This window comes from Mesoplodon densirostris, chromosome 7 (assembly GCF_025265405.1).
Source record: "Mesoplodon densirostris isolate mMesDen1 chromosome 7, mMesDen1 primary haplotype, whole genome shotgun sequence".
Taxonomy (NCBI): domain Eukaryota; kingdom Metazoa; phylum Chordata; class Mammalia; order Artiodactyla; family Ziphiidae; genus Mesoplodon; species Mesoplodon densirostris.
The window spans coordinates 104018289-104044101 of record NC_082667.1 but is presented as its reverse complement, the minus strand read 5'-3'; the positions used below and the strand labels follow the sequence as shown (position 1 = coordinate 104044101).

General features: G+C 35.3%; 1 protein-coding gene across 2 annotated transcripts in view; it reads left to right on the top strand.

Moving 5' to 3' along the window:
- ARHGAP20 (Rho GTPase activating protein 20) overlaps positions 1-25813 on the top strand; it is a 147796-nt gene that overhangs the window by 90646 nt on the left and 31337 nt on the right. For both annotated transcript variants that reach the window (XM_060103448.1, XM_060103447.1), the window contains exons 4-7: positions 5085-5234; positions 18293-18334; positions 19250-19334; positions 22628-22705. In XM_060103448.1, coding sequence (XP_059959431.1) covers positions 5085-5234; positions 18293-18334; positions 19250-19334; positions 22628-22705 — 355 coding nt within the window. The remainder of the gene's footprint in view (positions 1-5084; positions 5235-18292; positions 18335-19249; positions 19335-22627; positions 22706-25813) is intronic.

Here is a 25813-nt window from a genome sequence, read left to right as displayed (position 1 = left end):
CTTGGGAAAAGAATAGATGAACACAGCGAGAATTTTGACAAGGAACTAGAAAATATAAAAAGTACCCGTCAGAGCTTAAGAATACAATAACTGAAATGAAAAACACTCTAGAAGGAATTAAAAGACTAGATAATACAAAAGAATGCATAAGTGTTCTACAAGATAGAATAATGAAAATCACTAATCAAAAAGAAAATGTAGGACAACATCAAGCATACTAACATTTGTATTATACTGGTTCCAGAGGAGAAGAGAGAGAGAAACAGGCCAAAAAGGTATTTGTGGACATTATGGCTGAAAACTTCCCAAACCTGAAGAAGGAAACAGATAACTAGGTGCAGGAACCATAGAGAGTCCCAAACAAGATGAAACCAAAGAGACCCACACCAAAACATACCACATTAAAACGGCAAAAGTTAAAGATAGAGAGACTTCTAAAGGTAGCAAGGGAAAAACAAAGTGTCATGTACAAGGAAACCCCCATAAGGCAATCAGCTGATTTTTCTACAGAAACTTTGCAGGCTAGAACAGAATGGCATGATATATTAAAAGTGCTGAGAGGGAAAAACCTACAACCTAGGTTACTCTACCTAGCAAGGTTTTCATTCAGAATTGAAGGAGAGATAAAGAACTTCTCAGACAAGCAAGAACTAAAAGAGCTCATCAATACTAACTTGACCCTAAAACATGTTTAAGAGTCTTCTCTTAGTAGAAAAGAAAAGGCTACAACAAGAAGTAACAAATTACAGAAAAGGAAACATACAACTAATAAAAGAAAATATACAGTAAAGGCTGAGGATCAATGACTTAAATAAGACAGTATGAAGTTTAAAGGACAAAGATTATAAAAATCAACTATAACTAAAATAAACAGTTAAGGGATAAATATGAACTTGTGAAATAGGACATCAAAAACACAAAATGTGGGGGAAAGAAGAAAAAATGTAGATTTTTTTAGAATGTGTTTGGACTTAAATGACTCTCAGTTTAAAACAAGTAGATATATGTCAACATATGTGAACCCCATGGTAATCACAAATAAAAAAAACCTACAATAGATACACAAAAACTAAAAAGAAAGGAACACAAACATTCCACTAAAGAAAATCATGAAACCACGAGAAAAAAGGAAACAGAAGAAAAAAAGGAACAGAGAGGAAAACAAAAACACTAGAAAACCAATAACAAAATGGCAATAAGAGTACCTATCAATAATCACTTTAAATGTCATTGGAAAAAATATATCAAAAAACGTTGATTGTATTAAAAAATCCAAGATCCATCTATATACTGCCTACAGGAGACTTACTTCACAGCTAAAGACACATACAGACTGAAAGTGAGGGGATGGAAAAAGATATTTCATGCAAATGGAAAAGACAAGAAAGCTGGAGTAGCAATACTCATATCAGATAAAGTAGACTTTAAAGCAAAGGCTATAAGAAAAGACAAAGATGGGCAATAGGAAAGGATAAAGGGATCAATACAAGAAGAGGTATTATACTCATTGACATACATGCACCCAGTACAGGAGCATCTAAATATATCAAGCAAATGTTAAAAGAGAGAAAATGTTAAAAGGGAGAAACTGACAATAATACAATAATAGTAGGGGATGTGAGCACCCCACTTACATCAATGAACAGATCATCCAGACAGAAAATCATTAAGGCAACAGTGGTCTTAAATGGCATAATAGACCAGGTGGACTTAATAGATAGCTACAGCACACTCCAACCAAACCCAGCAGAATACACATTCTTTTCAGGTGTACATGGAACATTCTCCAGGATGGATCACATACTAGGCCAGAAAACAAGTGTCATCAAATTTAACAGGATAGAAATTATATCAAGCATCTTCCACTCACAACTGTATGAAACTGGAAATCAATTACAAAAAGAAAAATGGGAAAGTCACAAACATGTGGAGACTAAACAATGCTACAGAAAAACCAATGGGTCAATGAAAAAATCAAAGAAGAAATCAGAATATACCTTGAGACAGATGAAAGTGGAAACAGAACACTTCAGAGTTTATGATATGCAGCTAGAGTGGTTCTGAGAGGGAAGTTTATAGCAATACAGGCCTTCCTCAGGGAACAAGGAAAATCTCAAATAAACAACCTAACCCACCATCTAAAGGAGTTAGATAAAGAAGAACAACGAAAGCCCAAAGTCTTTCTTTCTTTGGCTAAGGTATTTTATTTGCTCCATTTTATGCTGAATGTTGACAATGTTTGCCTAAACTTGTTTTGAGTTTATTGTCAATTCTTTTCCATACTGAATTAGAACAAGTATTAAAGCTGGATGCGACCTTAGGGACCACTTTTGATATTCATTAGAAAGCTGAATTAAAAGTTATTTTTCCTATAGAATTAGGGCTTTACATTTTTTTAAAACAACGTTTATGAGCATCAGAGTATTTAGAAAGAAGCTGATATTATCTCTGTTAATAGCCATAGAGCACCTATTTGGAATTTACTAAAAGGAAATGAAAGTAGTTATTTCATACCCTCTTAAGCCATCACTATTCTCATATTTTATTTCCTAAACAAATAGGGAAGTAATGATGAATTCTGTGTAGGTCAAAAAGATGAGGAGAAAAAAAAGTTCTGATTATTAATTCATTACCAGTAGAATTACCATCAGATACTTGTGGAATATACCATACTCTCTACCCCAAAACGTATTTAATAGACCATCTCCATCTTAGAATGGAGGGATATCTCTCTAGAATCCTGTGTATTTCAACAGTTCACTGGAATTCATACTTTTAAATTTCCATTGGAATTGTCTAATACTGTTGGAAATTGAGAGTGAAAAATCTGAAGATACACACTGTGACCCTAATACTATCCATCTTAATATAAAGCTTTATCAGAACACTTGTTTTAAATATTTTTAAACTAGTACCTCCAGCTTTATGGACATAAATGTTCATGAGATTTCTCCCCTACTTCCAAAATAAACAGTTCCATCAGAAAGCCTTGTAGGTGAGGAGATTTGAAAAAGTAAGTCTTAAGATAGTAAAGCTGAAGGAAAGTTCATGGATACAAAGTCACCTCCAGGTGCTTTGTAAGAATGGCTATATCCAGGGCTTTTTATAGATACCTAATGGTTATGAGCATAAACAAGCTCAAGAGTCAACCCTGCTCAGGTTCGGATTCTAGCTCTGCTAGTTAAGCTGTTTGGCTTTTGGCAAATTACTTAACCTCCCTGTGGCAACTTTTCCTCATCTCTAAAATGTTTGAGGATTAAACTTAACAATACGTGTAAAGTGTTAACAGTGACTGGCAAATGGTAAGTTCTCAATAAATATTGACCATTAGAAAGTATTGTTTACACTTTTGGACAGTTCCTTGTTTTTTGTATAATGAGGTGGAAATCTTGGTACTTTATTGATCTAGGGAAGGAATTGTTGGAATGGCTTTTTCCAAATCAATAGGTATACAAGTTCCCACATGGTATTTGAAGTATCTAATATAAAGAGAGGTCTGCATTAAAAAATTCAAAATGTATGAGAACAGATATGGAAACGTACTTTTCCTTGGAAAAGATTCATAGTTTCAGTTTTATATTACCTAGATAGCTGCCATCAAGAAATAAGATTTTTAAAAGAAAAAAAAAAGTAGGATTTTACTTTTTAAAAAATCGAATGATTTATAGCAATAGGGTGAAAAATACTGAAATGAAATATAGAATGAAGGCATTGTGCCTCAAGGCACTTTTCTATTGTACTTAACATTGTGTGCCCTACAGGAAGCATAGATGAGGCTTTGAATCTAGATTATTCTTCATGCATAGTTCCTGAAAAATCCCTTTATATTTTATAAATCCTACTGAAGAATTTTAGCTTTAAATGTTCCATGAGGAGTTTTAGGGATACTTCCATATGAAGCATCTTTGATTTCATTTTAGCTTTTAATGTTTCCATAAATGTCTCTGAATAATAGGAAGTACCGAGGTTTCCCTGGGCATTATCTTTATCCTTACCAGTGCCTTCTAACTATTTAAGTCTCAGGTCCATTATGAGCATTAAATCTGTAAACTAGGTCAAGAGATATGATAGTGTCAATATCAGGGTTGTAAGGGGGATTAGATAGAAATTGTCAAAAAGCAATTTCATTGCCAGCTTAAAAGTAAATCACCTTCTCTGTACCCAGAGATAAATATTAATTGTATCAACTCTACTTAAATATAATACTTCCTGGCATCTTTTTTTTTTCAGCTTAGTTTAGGGTCTATTTTTAAGCTACAGTTTTTTCAATTTTAGCCAAAATATAAGGGGAAATGGTTTAAAAAGGAAATTTAAAATAATCTTTGCTTCTAAAGACTAGAAAATCATGACCACTCAGTTGGAAGTGCATTGTAAATTTCTCTAATTAATTCCAGTTTATATCTTTTAGTGCATATAAAGTGAAAATTTTATAAATATTTTAATAAATAATGTTTAATGTTTTATTCAGCCACTCAAATATTTTTGGAAATAAGCAAGTTGTAAATAATAAAAGAATTAATTTTGGGCTTCCCTGGTGGCGCAGTGGTTGAGAGTCCGCCTGCCGATGCAGGGGAAACAGGTTTGTGCCCCAGTCCGGGAAGATCCCACGTGCCGCAGAGCAGCTGGGCCCGTGAGCCATGGCCACTGAGCCTGCGTGTCCGGAGCCTGTGCTCCGCAATGGGAGGGGCCACAACAGTGAGAGGCCCGCATACAGCAAAAAAAAAAAAAAAAAAAAAAAAAAAAAAAAAAAAATTAATTTTTTATAACAGCAGTAAGTTTAAAATTAGGTTTTTGATCCAAATGCAATGCTCAACGTATAGAAAAATAAAGTTGCCAGTTTATGGCTATTTGCTGCCATAAATGCAGGCATGAGGACCAATACACCAAATGTTTCAACGGCCTTTTTGGGCTAAGGTAGCCAAACATTACAATTTACTGTGGTAGGCACTGAAGGTAAGAAAAATGAATAAGACATTCTTTGCCCATGATTAGTGAAAACTGTCCTCTTATCACAAGTATAGAAGTTCTTATAAAATTTAAGAAACAGAATAACAAAAAATCCTGTCTGGTTTTTATCTTTCTAGATATAACAACAACTTTAAGATAAAAAATAAAATAAAATTAAGTGACATGTGGACAGCAAGCTGTGTGGATGAAGTTGGAGAAGGCAACACCAATGCCCTGAAATCCTTTGTCTTAGGCTGGCCCACAGTGAACTTCGTGGCCACTTTCAGGTGAGAGCCATAGCTTGTCCTGTATTCACATGGGTCAGCTACTGTGAAATACAGTCAGCTATGTAATTTCTAGGATGGAGAGAAAAAAAGTTAATGCAGTTTTGTTCCCCTAATTTTTTTAAGAAAAATATTTTATTCTGATTGATCTGCTCTATTTTGTCAATAAGTTCATTTGTATTCTGAAACCAATAACTCATCTTTTGGCACACCCCCAATAAAGACACCTGTATGCCTTATGTTTCTCCCAAAGAATTTTTTATTAAAATACATGAAATATAATGGTAAATATTGAGAACTCTTGGAATCATTTACCTTGGTTTGAGCTGTGATTTTTAAAGGGACTACTGAAACACCTCAGAGACCATAGAAGAGGAACAGAGTGGTCAGAGCTCTAGGACCCCCCTCTCCAACATCCCATTCCCTCATGTTTAGGTATTTTCTTTGTATATTGAGCTTTCAAGTTGGCTTTTTAAACCACTGAAACAGACCTTTTACTGAAAATAATTTTATAAAATACCCCAATTAAGCTTGAATAACTGGTTTACACTCCCAAATTTCTTAAAAACTAGTTTTTAATTATAGAAATAAATTTAATATCATGAAATGATGTGGTTCCTAAATTTCTATCTATAGAGATGTGACAATCAAAAGCAAATTTATGACTCAAGGAGTGAAAGTCAGTTTCCTAAGACTCACTCCTTGGCTGGGATGGAGTTGGAGAATGTACAAATAGAGAATCTGTGTACTCTTATCTGAACATGCTGATTGGTACTTTTCAGTTCAGAGCGAGCATACCAAAACTCAAACTTGTGATTTTGAACGATTGCACCCTCAAGTCCAATATTTGTTTTACACTTAAAAGAGCTGGTCTTTATTTCATGCACACATTTTTCTTTCTACTTCTTCTCTTCTCATTACCATCAAACTCCTCAGGCACCATCCTAAAGCCAGATAACTAAATGTTATAAGCTGTTAATTTTCTAATAAAGGAAAGGCATGCCATTAAATTCTATTATGTACTATTGGCCTACCACAAGATATTAAGAACTTACTTGGAAGAAACATGTATTTGTATCGTTCTCTGCATATCTTCTTTTCCATGACAGACTTCTCTATATATTATCAATTCCTATTGTTTAATCTTAGAGTTTACAGCTGAAAGGAAGCGATTTCAAATGAGGGATGGGACTACATGACGTCTTTAATCAAGGAGTTTCCATAAAACTTTTTTAAGAAGAAGGGAAAATGTAGAAACAAGTTTTGCATCCACTGTAATTCCTCAAAAAGTATAGTACTTTAACTGAATGATTAACATCATTAGTGATGTTGTGTGAATATCATCTATGCTTTGATAGAATGTAATGAGGAGCAATTCACTTCTGTGGTATTTCTCCCCCAAACCCATAACCCCAGTCTAATCCTGAGAAAAATATTAGACAAGCCCAAATTGAGGGATGTTCTGTGGGGTTACCTGACCAGTAAGCCTCAAAATTGTCAAGGTCAGAATAAACAACAACCAGGAAAAGACACAAAAAAGGTCACTAAGGAGACATAATAACTAAATGCTATGTGGAATCCTCGAATGCATCCTAGAATAGAAAAAGGACATTAATGGAAAAACTGGTGAAATCTGAATAGTCAATAGTTTAGTTAATGGTAATGCACCAATATTGGTTTCTTAGTTTGACAAATGTGCCATGATTATGTAAGAGGATAACATTAGAGGAAACTAAAACTGGGTGTGAGTTATACAGGGATACTGTGTACTCAACCTTTGTAACTTTTCTGAAAATCTAAAATTATTTCAAAATTAAAAGATTACTCTTTAAAAAAGTAGTGTTGAAGAGTTCGGACTCTGGTATGGCAGAGTGAGGTCTTAACAGACTGACCACTCTATAGATAACAACTGTAAACTCTGAACAAAACACAAACAACAACGCCCTGAAGGTTCTGGAAAGTGAATAAAAGTTGGCAGATTTTGGAGAAGAATTGAAACTTTTTATTTATTTATTTATTTATTTTTGGCTGTGTTGGGTCGTCATTGCTGCATGTGGGCTTTCTCTATTTGCGGCAAGTGGGGACTACTCTTGTTGCAGAGTGCAGGCTCTAGGCGTGTGGGCTTGCCCAGTAGTTGTGGCTCGCGGGCTCTAGAATGCAAGCTCAGTAGTTGTGGCACACGAGCTTAGTTGCTCCATGGCAAGTAAGATCTTCCCGGACCAAAGCTCGAACCCGTATCCTTTGCATTGGGAGGTGAGTTCTTAACCACTGTGCCATCAGGGAAGCACCAGCACTGGGCAAGTTTTCTGTTTTTAAGGCATTATTAGCCTGAGGAAAGGCTGCAGTCAAATCATGGTGCAGAGCAACTAAACTGATGAAAACCCAGTCTTTCTGAGCTGAAACACCAAAGTACAGAGTCTGGGTCAGCCACAGCCACAGGAACGTGAGGAAGGAAATCTCAAAAAGAAGAGTATCACAGAAAGGAAGCTCCAAATTTTTTGTTTAGACTCTGCCTAAGTCTCTGGCTGAATGCTGAACCACACATGCATGGAACAGACTTTAAAGGAGTTTGAATCTAAGGCTAAAAGAATTGAACTGAGGTGCTGCTCAACACAGGTGAAATAGAGTTTGCAGCTTGAATCTAATAAATTTAGTTGTCTGTTAAAACAAAAACATTATTTTGCAAATATAACAAAACACAGAGTCTCTAAAACAGAACATTTGTAATGTCTAGAATGTAATCTAAAATTTTTTAACATATGAAGAACCTGAAAAGGAAAAAGATAACAAATAGAAGCCAATCCTAAGATGATCTATTGTTGGAATTACTGTAAAAGAACTTTAAAGCAGCTCTTATAACTATGCTCAGTAGGTAAAAGGAAAAGCCAATTGAAATGAATGAAAAGATAGGAAATCTCAGCAGAGAAATAGAAAATATTTTTTAAAAGCCAAATGAAAATTCTAGAACTAAAAATTGTATCTTAAATTTTTAAAAAATCCCTCTGTGGCTTTAGTTGCAAAATGGAAATGAAAGAGAAATGAGTCAGTGAAATTGAAGGTATATCAATAGAAATTGTCCACTCTGAGGAAGAGAGGGAAAAAAAAGATTTTTTTAATGAAATATACATCAGAGACTTGTAGGAAAACCAAAACATTCCCGTAACATACATGTAACGGGAATTCCAGAAAGAGGAGAGACAGGGAATGTAGCAGAATAAATAATGGTTTGAAAACCTCCCAAATTTGGTGAAAGACATAAATGTAAGCTCTGTGAACCCTAAATAGGAGTAATGTGAAGAAAACTTCACTAATTCATGTTATATAGGCAAACCGCTATAAACCAAAGATAAGAGAAAATCATGAAAGCAGCCAGAAAAAAACAACACATTACAGATAGTGGAACAACAATTTGCCTCACTGTGGTTTTTTTCATCAGAAATTATGGCTGTTTCAGAGGTCAGTGAAATGACATCTTTAAAGTGTTTAAAGAAGACTCAGATTGATCAAGATGGCAGAGTAGGAGGATGTGGAACTTACCTCCCCCCACAAACACTTCAAAAATACATCTATGTGTGGAATACTTCTCACTGAAAACTAACTGGAAACTGGCAGAAAGACTTCTGTACAGCCAAGGCTGTAAGAAAGATCCACACATAATCAGGTAGGAAGGGAAGAAAAGTGATCAGGCCGGGACCTTGCCACTGGGAGGGGACTCAGAGGAAAAGGGAGATTAAACAGGCAGAGACCTGCCCTGGGGAGTGAACAGTTCAAGCCACAGATTGGGCATTCCACTCCCGGCGTCCTACACAGGGGAGACCAACCCCCTTGGCTGGTTGGAGGACTGCTGGAATTAACAGGAAGGCTGTGGAAAACTTAGACTCTGCTTGCACACCCATACCCAGAAACACACACACACACAAGCTGGCTTGCCCCTGAGGCAGGTTGGAGAGGGCCGATAAAGGATCACTCTAGTGGCTGCCAGTTTCCTGTGGCCACCTCAGTGTGCGCCTCGGCTGTGGCAGAGTGACTGTTCAAGCCCCGCTTACTCCATGTTGCAACTCCCCACTGGAGCAAGGGCCGCCATGACTAAAGACAGAGCTTGGACCACCAGAGGCACCTTGGTCCCGGGGTGGCATCTGGGTGGGGTGGCAGTGTCCATTGTTGGTACTTACTTAAGTAGTGCATCAGAAGCAGCCCAGAACTCTATACAACAGCCAGTCCACCATTGCTCATGTCCTGATATATGGAGAGAGTTCACATGGACCCCACTTGCCCTGCAGTACAGCTCCCCAGTGAGGTGGAGAGAAAGAAGGACAAAGAGAACTTGGACCCAAGGCTACCTGTGAGCAGATTAAGGAAAACAATTGCAGATTCCTGCACAGGCAGCAGATTAGAGACAGCTCAGATATCTGTCTGAGGCCAACATTAACCGAGAGCCAACACAGGGCCCCCTTGCATCAGCACTGCCCCCACTGGAGCAAGGGTCACAGTGCTTGGAGAATTGAAAGCACATACTTAACGGGAACAGAGCCAGCTCAGGACTGAATCTCAGGGCTTCTGCTGCAGCAACTTGAGACCCACTGAGCAGAGAGGAAGTCCTGCCTCACATGTAGCTTCAGCTCTAGCCTATCCATCTCCAGCCACACCCACTACCAAGGCTATAGCTGCCAACACACACTGAGGAAAAATGTGACTTGCATCCACATCAAATCCAGCTCTCCCACCAAAGGCACTGGGCACACAGAGTCTGTATAGAGATGCTCCCACATAAGTACACCAGTTCAAGAATATCATACGTAAGTGTTTCACCAAAATTCATAGAGGCAGAGAACGTTAAGCAAAATGAAAAGGCAGAGGAACTGGTCTCAGTTGAAATAAGAGAAAACCCCTGAGAGAAATAAATAATAAAACAAATAAACAATGTATCAGACAAAGAATTCAAAACGTTTATAATAAAAGTATTAGCTGGATTAGGGAAAAATAAATGAACACAGTGAAAAATTTTAACAAGAATCTAGAAAATATGAAAAGACCCAGTTAGAAATGAAGAATTCAATAATCAAAATAAAAAACACACTAAAAGGAATAGCAGACTATGTGACCTAGAAGATAGAATAATAAAAATCACTTAATCAGAACAGAAAAAAATTTTTTAATGAGAAAAGTTTAAAATATCTCTGGGATAACATTAAGCTTACCAACATTCACATTATAGGAGTCCCAGAAGGAAAAGAGAGGAAGAAAGGGATTGAAAATATATTTCATGAAATTATGGCTGAAAACTTCCCAAACCTGAAGAGAGCAACAGATACCCAGGTACAGGAAGCACAGAGGATCCCAAACAGGACAGGAAGGAGTGACATGATGTATTCAAAGCGCTGAAAGGGAAAAACTTTCAACCTAAGATACTCTACCCAGCAAGATTATCATCTGGAGTCTTAGGAGCGATAAAGGACTTCACAGAAAGCAAAAACTGAAAGAATTCATCAGTACTAAACCTACCCTAAAATAAAAGTTAAAGGGTTTTCTCTAAGTGGAAAATAAGTAAGAATCTATAGGAAAGGGAAAATTCCACTAGGAAAGGCAAAAGATAGTAAGAACTGAGGATCAACCACTTAAGTAGGCTAGTATGAAAATAAAGACAAAAAATTGTAAAAGTAGCTATAACCACAATAAACAGTTAAGGGATAAACATGAAAATGTAAAATATGACATCAAAAACACAAAATGTAGGAGGGGGAGTAAAAAATATAGATCTTTTAGGATGTGTTTGAATTTAAATGACTACAGTTTAAAATACGTAGATGTAGTTTTAGGTCAACATATATGAACCCCGTGGTCACCACAAATCAAAAACCTACCATAGATACTCAAAAACTAAAAAGAACACAAGCATACTACTAAAGAAAATCATAAAATCACAGGGAAGAAACAGAAAGAGAAGAAAAGACAAGAGAAGAACTACAAAAACTACAAAAAACAACCAGAAAACAAGTAATAAAATGGCAATAAATACATACCTATTAATAATTACCTTAAATATCAATGGACTAAATGCTCCAATCAATAGACATATCTGGCTGATTGGATTTAAAAAAAAAAAGAAAGCAAGACCCACCTATATGCTGCCTACAAGAGACTCACTTCTGAGCTAAAGAAACACACAGACTGAAAGTGAAGGCATGGGAAAATATATTTCATACAAGTGGAAAAGACAAGAAAGCTGGAATCTCAATACTCATAGCAGACAAAATAGATTTTTTAAAAGGGTATAACAATAGACAAAAAAGGGCATTATTTTATGATAAAGGGATCAATAAAAGAAGAGGATATTATACTCATTAATATATATGCATCCAATACAGGAGCATCTAAACATGTAAAGCAAATATTAAAAGACATAAAGGGAGAAACTGACAGTAATACAATAATAGTAGGGGATGTTAACACCACACTTACATCAATGGACAGATCATCCAGATAGAAAATAATTAAGGCAACAGTGGTCTTAAATGGCAAAATATACCATGTGGACTTAATAGATAGCTACAGCACACTCCAACCAAAACCAGCAGAATACACATTCTTTTCAAGTGTACATGGAACATTCTCCAGGATAGATCACATACTAGGCCAGAAAACATGTGTCAGCAAATTTAACAGGATAGAAATTATATCAAGCATCTTTTCCAATGACAACTAGAAAACAATTACAGAAAGAAAAATGTGAAAAGCACAAATACTTGGAGACTAAACAACATGCTACTGAAAAGCCAATGGGACAATGCTAAAATCAAAGAAGAAATAAGAAAATACCTTGAGAAAAATGAAAATGGAAACACAACACTCCAAAATCTGTAGGATGCAGCAAAAGCAGTTCTAAGAGGGAAGCTTATAGCAATACAGGCCTTCCTCAAGAAACAAGAAAATTCTCAAACAACCTAACCTACTACTTAAAGGAATGGAAAGAAAAGAACAAAGAAAGCTAAAAGTCAGCAGAAGGAAGGAAATAGTAAGGAACAGAAAGGAAACAAGTAAAATAGAGACCAAAAAAAAGAAAAAAAGAAAAGACCAACGAAACCAAGAGCTGGTTTTTTGAAAAGATAAACAAAATAGATAAACCTTTAGCTAGGCTCACCAAGAAGAAAAGGGAGAGGACCCAAAGAAACAAAATAAGAAATGAAAGAGGAGAAATAACAACTAATACCACAGAGATACAAAAATCATAAAAGAACTCTGTGAACAGTTGTCCAACAAATTGGCAGCCTAGAAGAAATAGACAGATGTCTAAAAATATACAACCTGCTAACAGTGTATCAAGAGGAAACAGACAATTTGAACAGACTGATCACTAGTACTGAAATTGAATTTGTAATTTAAAAAAACCTACTAACAAACAAAAGTCCAGGACCAGATGGCTTCACAGGAAAATTCTATCAAATATATAAAGAAGAGTTAATTCCTATCCTTCTCAAACTATCACAAAAAATTGAAGAGGAAGGGGCACTCCCAGACTCATTCTACGAAGCCACCATTACCCTGATACCAAAACCAGGCAAAGACACTACAAAAAAAGAAAATTACAGGCCAATATATTTGGTGAATATACATGCAAAAATCCACAACAAAATATTAGCAAACGGAATCCAACAGTATATAGAAAGAATCATACACCATGATGAAGTGGGATTTATTCCAGGGATACAAGGATGCTTCAGCATTTGCAAATCAATCAGTATGATATACCACATTAACAAATGGAAAGATAAAAATCACATCATCATCTCAATAGATGCAGAAAAAGCATTTGACAAAATTCAACATCCATTCATAATAAAAACCCTCATCAAAGTTGGATTAGAGGGAACATATCTCAACATAATAAAGAGCATTATGAAAAACCCAGAGATAACATCATATTCAATGGTGAAAAACTGTTGTTCCTCTAAATTCAGGAACAAGACAAGGATGCTCACTCTCACCACTTTTATTTAACATAGTATTGTAAGTCTGTGCCACAGCAGTCAGAGAAGAAAAAGATATGAAGGGCGTCCAAAGTGGAAGAGAAGAAGTAAAACTGTCACTATGCTGATGACATGGTACTATGGATAGAAAACCCTAAAGTCTCCACCCAAAACTATTAGAACTAATAAATGAATTCAGCAAAGTTGCAAGATATGAGCTTAATATACATAAATCTGTTGTTTTTCTATATGCTAATACTGAACTATCAGAAAGAGAAAGCAAGAAAACAATCCCGTTTAAAATCACATCAAAAAGAATAAAATGCCTAGGAATAAACTTAACCAAGGAGGTGAAAGACCTATACACTGAAAACTATGAAACACTGAAGGAAATTGAAGATGATACAGAGAAATGGAAAGATATCCCATGCTCTTAGATTTGAAGAATTAATATTGTTAAAGTGACCATACTACCCAAAGCAATCTACAGATGTATTGCAATCTGTATGAAAATACCCATGACATTTTTCACAGAACTGAACAAATAATCCTAGTATTCATTTGGAAATACAAAAGACCCTGAATTGCTGAAGCAACCTTGAGAAAAAAGGACAAAGCTGGAGGTATCACCCTCGCAGACTTCAAACTGTACTACAAAGCTACAATAATCAAAACAGCATGATACTGGCACAAAAACAGATCCGTAGATCAATGGAATAGAATAGAGAGCCCAGAAATAAACTCACTCACCTACAGTCACTTAATCTACAACAAAGGAGGCAAGAATATACAATGGAGAAAATAAAGTCTCTTCAATAAGTGGTACTAGGAAAACTGGACATCTACATGTAAAACAATGAGATCAGAACATCCCCTCATACTGTATACAAAAATAGTCAAAATAGATTAAAGTCCTAAATGTAAGACCAGAAACCATAAAACTCATAGAAGAAAACATAGGCAGAACACTCTGACATAAACAGTAACAATATTTTTTGGAACCTATTTCCGAAGGTAAAATAAATAAAAGCAAAAATAAAGAAATGAGATCTAATTTAACTAAGAGCTTTTGCATAGCAAAGGAGACCACTGACAAAACAAAAAGACAACCTACAGAATAAGAGAAGATATTTGAAAATATGATCAACAAGGTGATAATATCTAAAGTATTTAAACAGCTCGTGCAACCCACTATCAAAAAAAAACAAACACCCAATCCCAAAATAGGCAGAAGACCTGAATAGACATTTTTCCAAAGATGATTTACAGCAGGCACATGAAAAGATGCTCAACATCGCTAATTATTTGAGAAATGCAAATCAAAACAATAATGAGATATCACCTCACACCTTTCAGAATGGTTGTCATCAACAAGAACACAAATAACAAATGTTTTTGAGGATGTGGATAAAAGGGAACCCTTGTACACTGTTGGTGAGAATGTAAATTGGTGCAGCCACTGTGGAAAACAGTATGGAGGCCCTTCAAAAAAACCTAAAAACTACCACAGGATCCAGCAGTTTCACTCCTGGATATATATACAGAAAAAAAAAATGAAAACACTGAAGATACATGTACCCAATGTTCATAATGGCATTATTTACAATACCCAAGATATGGAAGCAACCCGTGTCCATCAACAGACGAATGGATAAAGATGTGGTGTATATTTACATATACATACACACACACACACACACACACACACACACACACACACACACACAATGGAGTATTACTCAGACATAAAAAAGAATGAAATTCTGCCATCTGCAGCAATGTGAATGGACCTTGAGAATATTATGCTTAGTGATGCATGTCAACAAAAGACAAATACTGTATAATATTACTTATAAGTGAAATCTAGAAAGTAAATCAAATGAATGGATATAGAAAAACAGAAACAGACTCAAAGATACAGAAAACAAAGTAGTGGTTACCAGTGAGGAGAAGGAAGGAGGGAGGGGCACGTTAGGGGTATGGGATTAAGAGATACAAACTACCCTGTATAAAATAAATAAGCAACAAGGATATATTGAACAGGATAGAGAATTATTATTTTATAATAACTCTTAATGTAATATAATCTATAAAAATACTGAATCACTATACTGTATACCTCAATACTTCAGTTAAAAAATTAAGTATTTAAAGAAAAAGCTTTCAACCTAGAATACTATATCTAGCAAAAATATCCTTCAAAAAAATTTTTAAACTCTAAGAATTTATCACCAGCAGAACTGTACTACAAAAAAATAAATGCTGACAGAAATTCTTCAGCCTGAAGTGAAATGATATAATAGAGTGGCTCAAATCTTTACCAAGGAGTAAACAACATCAGAAATCATTTATGTATCAGGAAATATTAGGAAAATCTAGTTCATGATCACTTTAAAATGCTGTCAGGCTAGCAACTCAAGAAGCAGTCTTTCATAGCCAGTCACTCTAATATCTATAAAGAAATAAAAATGTAGACTAATAGCTTTGAAATCTAAGACTGACAGTCAACTGTCAGAATCTGTAAGGAATTCCCAGCTAAGTCAGATTGGGGGAAGAGCAGCCAATAAATGTGAAATTCCCCTGCTTTACCTTTGGAAATGGGGTAGATACCACAACCTGAAAAAGGCTGAAAGGAATGTCATATCTCTATCACTACTTGGACCCTGATTCACAAACCTAGGATCTATATCTGTCAGAAAAATAGGAACTGGACCTTAATTTTAAGATAACTATACAGTAAAATGGGAACGTTGTTTAGAAGATACAGAAAGTATTTAAATCTGACAGTGATCTATCTACAGGAAGAATCAGAAGCATAGTATTTTAAGTTAGGTACCTAGTATGAATCTTATTCTGCAAACTCGGGTGTGCAGCAAAAGCCTGTTTATGTATAGATCAAATTAAAACCTACCTTGAGCCCCCATTTTGCCAGGTTTTTAGGAAATTAAACTTTCTTCTTTACTGGAACCCCTGTTTTCTTAAGGTAGAACCAGGATATGGGAGACTTCTGTGATGTCTTCAAAACAGATGAAAAGTCTGACCTTCAGTCTCTTTGTGGCCACTGCTGACATTATCTCTGCTATGCCCAGAGTTGTTCTTTGACATCCGAGATGCTCTGATTCCTTGCCACTTGTGGGCTGCAGGTATCTTAGCTGAAGTAAAAACCTTGGTGCCTAGGAACAAGCCTCCTCCCTTGCTCCTTATAACCATTTCCTCTGGGGACTTTCTGTTTCTTTAGGCACCTCAATTGAGTGACATTGGTTCCCAGCTAACTCTTAGGGATAACAGACTCTATCTTCTCCCAAGTTAGAGGGAATCTTTCCAATCTGTCTTACCCTTTTTCTTTCTCTAAGATATGTGGCTTTCTTCTCTCCTGGCTCTTATCATAGGTGTTTATTAAACTCAGAGCTAACCTTGATTTTGGAGTACTTCCGTTTTTAGTTCTATAAAAATGCCTGAGATGAATAATTACTAAGGAAAGAGAAGTCCTGGATTCTTGCATAGAGCAGGAGATGGGGAAAATACAAGAAGATTACCAAATCAATGTCAATGAATTAACCTGATGCACTTCATAATTTGTTTATTTTAAAGTAATTGTACACTACATATTCAAACAATGGAACACTATACAGCAATGAGACTGAACAAGCTAAAACCACATGCAGTAATATGGATGTGTCACAAATATAATGTTGAATGAAAGAAGCCAGATACAAAATAGTACATACTATATGGTTACATTTATATAAAGTATCCAAACAAACAAAACTATTCTATTTTGTTAGAAGTCAGTATAGTGGGAACTAGTGCCTGAAAGGGAACACAGAGAGACCTTCCATGGTGGTTTTCTGTTTCATAATCTGGGTGCAAGATCACATGGGTGTGTTCAATTTGTGAAAATTCTTCAAACAGTACATTTAAGCATTGTACAGTTTGTGTCTTACATGTCAATTAAAAGTTCAAAAAACACTAAGTGTTTAAAGGGGTAATTTTCTTTAATTGCTTTGAAAAAAGTTTTAAGGTCTAAAGAAAACTCATCTATTTTTCAACACAGATTTTTGCTAAATAATTATAATATTTGACATAAATGAACCTAGAAAATCTTCTGTTTATGAAAGGAGAAGACATCAAAGATTGTAAGGAGTTGTGAAAAATGAAAATTAGTCAGTGGCAAAAGAGATATAATGCACTTTCTGATTACCAATTCTGGGAGGTTGCTTATGGAGAAAATGGCTAAGCTACAAAGAAACAAATTACAAATATTTGTTAAATATATTTTTCTGGAACAAGAAAATAACTAGTGTTTCCAACTTCTTTGAGAAGATTAGAAACATGATTTTAAAAGCTAATGAGCAATAAGGCCATATAGAAATAAACTTTATTTTTAACTTTAAGAATTAAATGCAGCAGTGACTTCAGTAAAATTAATAATTAAGTTATTTAGTTGTTAATGAATTGATCTTAATCAGAGGGTTATAGTAATTAAGAATAAGTTCTATGAACTAATTGGCTAAATTATAGTTCTGCCATATGTATAGAGAAATAAGTGTTTCTTTTCCTGACAACCAACTGGTTTCTGGGCCAAGATATTTCCATCGATGTGCCAGATTTCTCCTTAACCTCTTTAATCTCAAATGAAGCATATTTTCTACTTGCATGGCACTTAAAACTACAAAAACGCTCTGAGATAATTAGCCCAGTTTTACAGATGTGGAAATCGAAGCTTAGCAATGTTAAGTGATTTGCCCATGATGATATATCTTGCATATATTTTGAAACAAGGTGTTTGGATTCCAAATCAAGTGCTCTTTCCACTATCAGGATACCACTTGTAAAAGAGCCATAAAGTAAGAAAATGGGTCTGTCTTGGATCTGTCCAAGAGGTTTTAATAAAACTACGCTTAACTGTGTAGTTCTGCCTAATGGACATTTTCACTTCAGGGTTCTTCAGAACACAATCATGCCAGGATTGCAGTTGTGTGCACCCACATCAGTAACAACAGGTTGTTGATATTTTGTTTGGATTGACAATCTTAATTCGTTAGAAATAAGTATTTTATGTGGTTTAATTTTGTCTCCCATTTTCTTTGATTGTAGTTCTCCAGAACAGAAAGACAGATGGCTCTCTCTCCTTCAGAGGTATTTTTTCCAGTATATATATATATATATATTTTTAATCTTTAAGTTGTAGTTGAATGAATTAAATTTTTCTCTGCAGGGATGTGCCCCAAACTATCCCCCTTTGCCTTAGTAGAAATTGTTCATTTGTCCTCAAAATAAGCTGTTTAGACTGTACACTAGCAACTACTTACTGTAAATAATGTTCTGTCATTACGTGTATTTCTTTCTTACTAGGAAGGAGAACACTGAGGTCTGCTTAGATCATTCTAGACAGAAATTAGTCAGTAATCTCTCCCATCTCTTTTGGTGTCTCCAACCTACCATGTGGAGCTAACAGTTTCCTCAAAGCATGTATTAAGTTTCCATACATGGAGGTTTTCTGCTGAGGACCTCAAAATTCAATTATTTTACCTACCTTTGAGCATTAAGACTAAAATGGTCAATTGAGGTTCATCTCTTTTTCCCATAGTCCTTCCCTGCTCTCCTTTCCCAAGCATGGAGACGACCAAGATATATACTGCACTGGAGAGCTCAATGAGAGATAAAAGGCCATTGTTTTGGATTTGGTCTAGTAAAGTATTTTATGTGCTCCTGTACTTATCACTAAGATTCTGGGCCTGTCCAGAGAAGGTAGGGAAGCTTTGAGGATAAAACACCACCCAGAGGTGCCTTAACCTGACTGTACTTCTCAAGCCTTAGTTGAAATAGATCTCCTCTTCTTTTTTGTGCCCATGCCTAATGTCCTGAGAATTTTTTAAAATTTTGTTCCAACCCATAATGTAATCTGACTTTGCTGAGTCTCTCCATCTGTCTTTTAAAAAATAGCATATAAGTATATTGAAAATATTAGCAAAATAGATTGATTTAAAAATAAGCCATTGGCAAAATCCATCTGACTCAGTGTTGTTTTGGGTTGTTGTTGCATTTGATTAGATACATCAATCTAGAGAAAGAGAAGGACTACCCGAAGAGCATTCCCCTCAAAATCTTCGCCAAGGACATTGGGAATTGTGCCTATGTAAGTGTTTCTAAGCCAGAAAATTAAATTCCAAGTCCCTGCATAAGGTAGAACACCATGGATAAAAAGAGAGACAGGCAGGCAGACAGACAGACAGTCTGTGTATGTGCTGTGGAAGGTAGGCATTTAGAAATACCATTATGAGAAAGTGCATTTTCTGGGGTATCTGTGTATCTTTGTTCATATGAAAAGTAACCCTAGAGAAAGCGAAGCAAGAGAAATTCATATTAATTACAGTATTTAACATTTACACTTGGAAAGAATATTGCCTGTCGGATGCCTCTTTCCTCCCTCTGGCATTAATGTTTCTCTGGATCCTTTCAGTAGCAGCTGCAGAGACTTGTAGTAAAGACATTTCCACAAGGAGATATTTCCTATTAGTATTAAGCACTTTCTTCCAACTTGTCACTTCTTAAGTAGAGAGTGGGTTTTGGAAAGTTCTTCATTCTTTGATTTTTTAAGTATTGAATTCCTCAGGTTAATAAATGGATGAGCTGGGAGAGATAACATTTTAATGGATCAGCATATTCTACCTCATGGTTTTTATCATTTTGGTCAATAAAAATTAAGTTTGTTTAGCCCTAGTTGTTATGTGGAATTTCATGACTGAAATATCATGCCAAGATGTTATCAATGATGCACAAAATGGAAATGAATATTTTTATGATACTGTGGTTTGCCACACTTCCTAGCAGCCCTAGATCACACAGAATAGTTTTGTGTGTGGAAAAATATGTAGTACAAAACAGTTACGTTTTGGGCAAAAGTCATGCAAATGTTCTGACATGAGTGCTAGATGTCACTGCCTGAGGGAAATGCTCAAATGTGTATGCTATGAGACTACAGACATCTTATGTAGCAAAGTAAAGAGGAAAAAACACCACTGTTTTTCTGACGGCTTTGATTCAGTTGTTATGGCAGTTGGTTACATTCAGGATTTTCATGGAAAAACCCTTGAATTTTTTCCAACACTTTCAGTGTATGGAAAGTGTGTGCTTGAGAAAGGACTGGTTTTGGAAAAGAAGACGAGATTGGTTGAATTGGATGCTCTGTTTTATCACTAGTACCCTGGTTAAAGGCCATGATGATATGACACACTGTCCTTTGCTCTCTAAGTTGTTTCATGGAAAGAGTCTCCTTTCAGGGAGCCCTGCTTGCAGAGTGATTCCCCCCAAATAGCAGTGCATGTATGAGAAGCATTCTTTATCCTTGGCCTCTAGTTATGCACAACCTGTTAGTGAATTCTGCTAATATGGGGAAAAAATAGCCACATTCTCGGTTTTGTCTCTTTATTTTGTTTGTTTACTAGGCAAGGAACACTTATCTGCTAAAATTCATTTGTTTTGTCTACCCAAGAGGCAGGCAGGAAAAAAAAAAAACACATCCTATAATTATTATTTTGAACATATATACCTAATATTAAGAAAAAGCATTATCTTAGAAACCAGGGGGCCTCCCTGGTGGCGCAAGTGGTTGAGAGTCCGCCTGCCGATGCAGGGGATACGGGTTCGTGCCCCGGTCTGGGAGGATCCCATATGCCGCGGAGCGGCTGGGCCCGTGAGCCATGGCCGCTGAGCCTGCGCGTCCGGAGCCTGCGCGTCCGGAGCCTGTGCTCCGCAACGGGGGAGGCCACAACAGTGAGAGGCCCGCATACCGCAAAAAAAAAAAAAAAAAAGAAACCAGGTACATTGGGAGTGATTATTAGTATTACAGGATAGATCCTTCACTTCACAAAAGACTTTATAGAGTGTTTCTTTAAATTAAATGAAAGGGTTTTCAGACTCAAAAGAAAAAAGCAGAAGCCTTTCATGATATTCTTTCTCAAGTTAAAGCCCAGTATGTGAAACATCTCTGCCATTCTGGTAGAAGACAAACACTGAGGCTTCCCTGTTCATTTCTGAGATACTTTTGCTTAATCCTTGGAGCTATAAGGAACACCATTTAAAATCAGTTAACAAACTTGAGGCAATTTGTCATGTCAAGTAATAGGCTTATAGAGAATAAATACCGTAGTGGAGAGATAAGTGATGAGTTATCAGTAGATTTCACTTAGCTTTATTTTTAGATCATTTTGTTTCCGTTTATGTTCCTTATTTGTGCCATTTAAGCCTTATCAGGGACACAGCACTAATTGCTCATTTATCCAATAATTATAATATGTAAAACCTACCCTATGTGCATAGTAAATATTTCTTTTTTAATTTTTATTTTATCTTGGAGTATAGTTGATTAACAATGTTGTGTTAGTTTCAGGTGTACAGCAAAGTGATTCAGTTACACAGTACATATACATGTATCTATACTTTTTCAAATTCTTTTCTCATTTAGGTTATTACAGAGTATTGGGCAGAGTTCCTTGTGCTATACAGTATGTCCTTGTTGGTTATCTATTTTAAATATAGCAGTGTGTACATGTCAATCCCAAACTCCCAATATTTCTTTTTTGATAGCATAGCATTGTCTTATATTTAAATAATGTCTATTTAGAGTTCAGTTACCTCTATAGATATCTCGGAATCTCGTTAATTCCATTTATCTTTCTTGTGAACTTTTTATTTTTAAATAGTAATTTCTCAACGTAGTTTAGCATTTAGCATAGGGCTATTATAGATACCCTATTCAGTGGCAGAGTTGGTAACAGAATTGAGCTTTCTAAAATTTTCAATTTGTTTGCTAGGCTCATTGGTTTTAAGGCCTCTAAAGATTTCAACAACGAAAATCTCAGCAGCCACGGTGCCTGACATACAGAGAGTGCTCAATAAATAGTGGGGGGGTTTTTAAAGATGTCTTTTGTAACCATTTCTTACTCTGATTTTACCTGAATTAACTTTACCATACAAAGAAATGAAAACCCACGCTGTGAAAACAGTACTCAGAAAGAAATAGAAAGTAATCTAATGCTCTCCCTTTTTAACTGCACAATGCTTATTGGAAATAGTCATGGACATGATGCAGAGGGCCAACCTCACTGATTTTTTTTGTTTGTTTGATTGGGAGGGTGGTCCTGTCTCTCTGAAATATATTTATTCTTTTTATTTCTGGCTTAAGTTCTTATATTTTTGAGTGATATATTCTTTATTTTAAGAGGAAGAGATATTTTATTAAAAGGCATAATATATAATGTAATGAAAGTAAATTATCAAGGGTTTGTGTTCTACTTAAGTTGTGCTTTACTCTGTCAACACTTGAAATCAGGATTTGCCTATGGATAATCACTTGACAATAATTATTTGTTCACCTGTTTTAAAATTCTTTATTTATAGCTGTATTTCTTATTTCTTTTTTTTCCACAGTCTAAAACTATAACAGTAACGAATTCAGATACAGCAAATGAAGTTATCAACATGTCACTGCCAATGCTAGGGATAACTGTAAGTTACTCTGGTAGATATTCATAATTAAAAACAAACTTTGATACTTTGATTCTTATAAATATTATCCCTTCCATCATAAGACAGATGCTTATTAGAGATACCAGTCATATTTTGTCCCCAGAAATGTTGAAAATAAGGACAGTAAAGTTTTTTATTCTTTTTGAGGGTTTTGTTTTGTTTTGTTTTTAATTGAAGTGTAGTTGAATTACAACATTGTTGGGTTGGCCAAAAAGTGTGTTTGGTTTTTTCAGTAACATCGTATGGAAAAACCCGAACTAACTTTTTGGCCAATCTAATAGTTTCAGGTGTACAACATAGTGATTTGATGTTTTTATAGATTATACTGCATATAAAGTTATTATAAAATATTGGCTATATTCCCTGTGCTGTACATTACATCCATGTATCTTATTTATTTTATACCTAGTAGTTTATATCTCATAATCCCCTTCACCTATCTTGCCCTTCCTCCTACCCTACAACTCATTGGTAACACTAGTTCTCTGTATGTCTGTTTCTGTTTTGTTATATCTGTTTATTTGTTTTATTTTTTAGAAGCTACATATAAATGAATATATACAGTATTTGTCTTTCTCTAGTCTATCCATGTTGTTACAAATGACAAAATTTTCATTCTTATTTATGGCTGAGTAGTATTCCACTATACATACACACACACGCACGCACACAAATACACACACACACCACATATTCTTCATCCATTTATCTGTTGATCGACACTTGGGTTGCTTCAATATCTTGGATATTATAAATAATGTCACTGTGAACATTGGGGTGTGTGTATCTTTTCAAATTAGTGTTTTTGTTTTCTTTGGATATATTCCCAGGAGTGGAATGGCTGGATCTTATGGTAATTCTATTTTTAGGTTTTTGAGGAACCTCCATACTATTTTCCACAAGGGCTGTACCAATTTACATTCTCACCAATAATGTACAAGGGTTCCCTTTATCTACATCCTTGAAAATATTTGTTACTTGTGGTTGTTTTGATGATAACCATTCTTAAAGGTGTGAGGTAATATCTCATTGTTTTGATTTGCATTTCTCTGATAATTAGCGATGTTGAGCATCTTTTCATGTGCCTGTTAGCTAGCCATCTGTAAGTCATCTTTGGAAAAATATCTATTCAGGTCTTCTGCCATTTTAGGATTGGATTGTTTGGTTTTTTTGATATTGAGTTGTATGAGCTGTTTAAACATTTTGGATATTAACCCCTTGTCGGTCATATCATTTTCAAATATCTTCTCCCATTCTGTAGGTTGTCTTCTTGTTTTGTCAGTGGTCTCCTTTGCTATGTAAAATCTTTTACTTTAATTATGTCTCATTTCCTTATTTTTGCTTTTATTTGTTTTGCCTTGGGAGATAGATGCAAAAAAAATATTGTTACTGATTATGTCAAAAAGTGTTCTGCCTGTGTTCTCTTCTAGGAGTTTTATGGTTTCCAGTCTTAACATTTAGGCCTTTAATCCATTTTGACTTTATTTTTGTACATGGTAGGGGAAATATTCTAATTTCAGTTTTTATGTGCAGCTGTCTGGTTTTCCCATTACCACTATTGAAGAGACTTTATTTTCTCCATTGTATACTTTTTCCTCCTTTATTGTAGATTAATTGACCATATACATGTGGGTTTATTTCTGGGTTCTCTATTCTGTTGCATTAATATATGTGTCTGTTTTTGTGCCAGTATCATACTGTTTTGATTACTGTAGCTTTGTAGTATCATTTGAAGCCAGGGAGCATGATAACTCCAGCTTTGTTCTTTTTTCTCAAGAATGCTTTGGTTATTTGGGGATATTTCATGGTTCCATACAAATTTTAGGATTATTTGTTCTAGTTCTGTGAAAAATGTCATGGGTATTTTGATAGGGATTGAATTAAATATCAGTTGCTTTAGGTAGTATGGACATTTTAACAATATTAATCCTTCCAATCAATGAACATGAGTTATCTTTCCATTTATTTGTCTCATGTTTGGTTTCTTTATTAATGTTTTATAATTTCCAGAGTATAGGGCTTTTGCCTAGGACAGAAAAGTCTTAATATTAGCTTAATATTGAGTGCTCTTCTTCCACTCCCATTTTATAACCTGTGTGAACTGAAAAGCATAATAAGATTAGACTATAATTTTAGAGAGATAATAATATGCATTTTAATTTTATATGCTATACATATACCGTTAGGGGTTTTTTTGGTATAAAAACCTCCCTCCCCCCTTCTCACTTGTCACTATATGACTATTCTTTCCCTATCTCCTCTCCTGATTCTTCCTCCTTACCTAATTATTCACTTACCCCAAGAGTCAATCAGTCTTAGCATGATGAATTCTGAAGGATTTGCTCTACAGTAGAATTTTTACATAAAGAACATATAGCTAATAACCATATTCACTGGCTGCAGGTCCACAGGATAAGGCAGATGGTACCTCCTATTGAATCTGTAAATTTAAAAGTAAGCTTTGAATTAGATCATGGATATAAAGATTTTTAGTATGGACACCACATTTTCCCCAGTTTTGCTTTCAGCTTCTGCTTCTTTCTGTTTCATGGGGCAATGATGAGTTTTCGAAATTTTATTAATAGGGAAGATTGGGATGTTTGAGGATGAGGTAGGGAAAAAGAATTGGAAAGTTCTCACGTCCTCCCTACCAGTATATAAAAACCACACAGTAGGTACTTGTATTAAAGGGAATGACTTTCAGAAGGATGGAACTAAAGGAAGCACTTGAACAACACCATTTCTTGAGTGAGATTCTCTATAAATATGCAAACATGGTGTTACTAAGATGTGACATAACATATATTTAAGATATGCCATAGTCTTAACTGTATTTCAGTTTGCTTTTACACATTGCTATTATAAGCCCTTAAGAACTCAGGGCAACCACAATTTAGAATAATAAATCTGATTTATTTTAGTGAAATTTAATAATATATTTAAGATGTAAATAAATATATATGCACTGAGTAAAGCAGGCACCTCTGCATTGATTTCTAAGCTTATATAATTATACATTGGAAGAGAATGAGCAGTTTAAGGGAAGGAAGGGAGATTAATTAATGACATGACTCATTTTCTTATTTA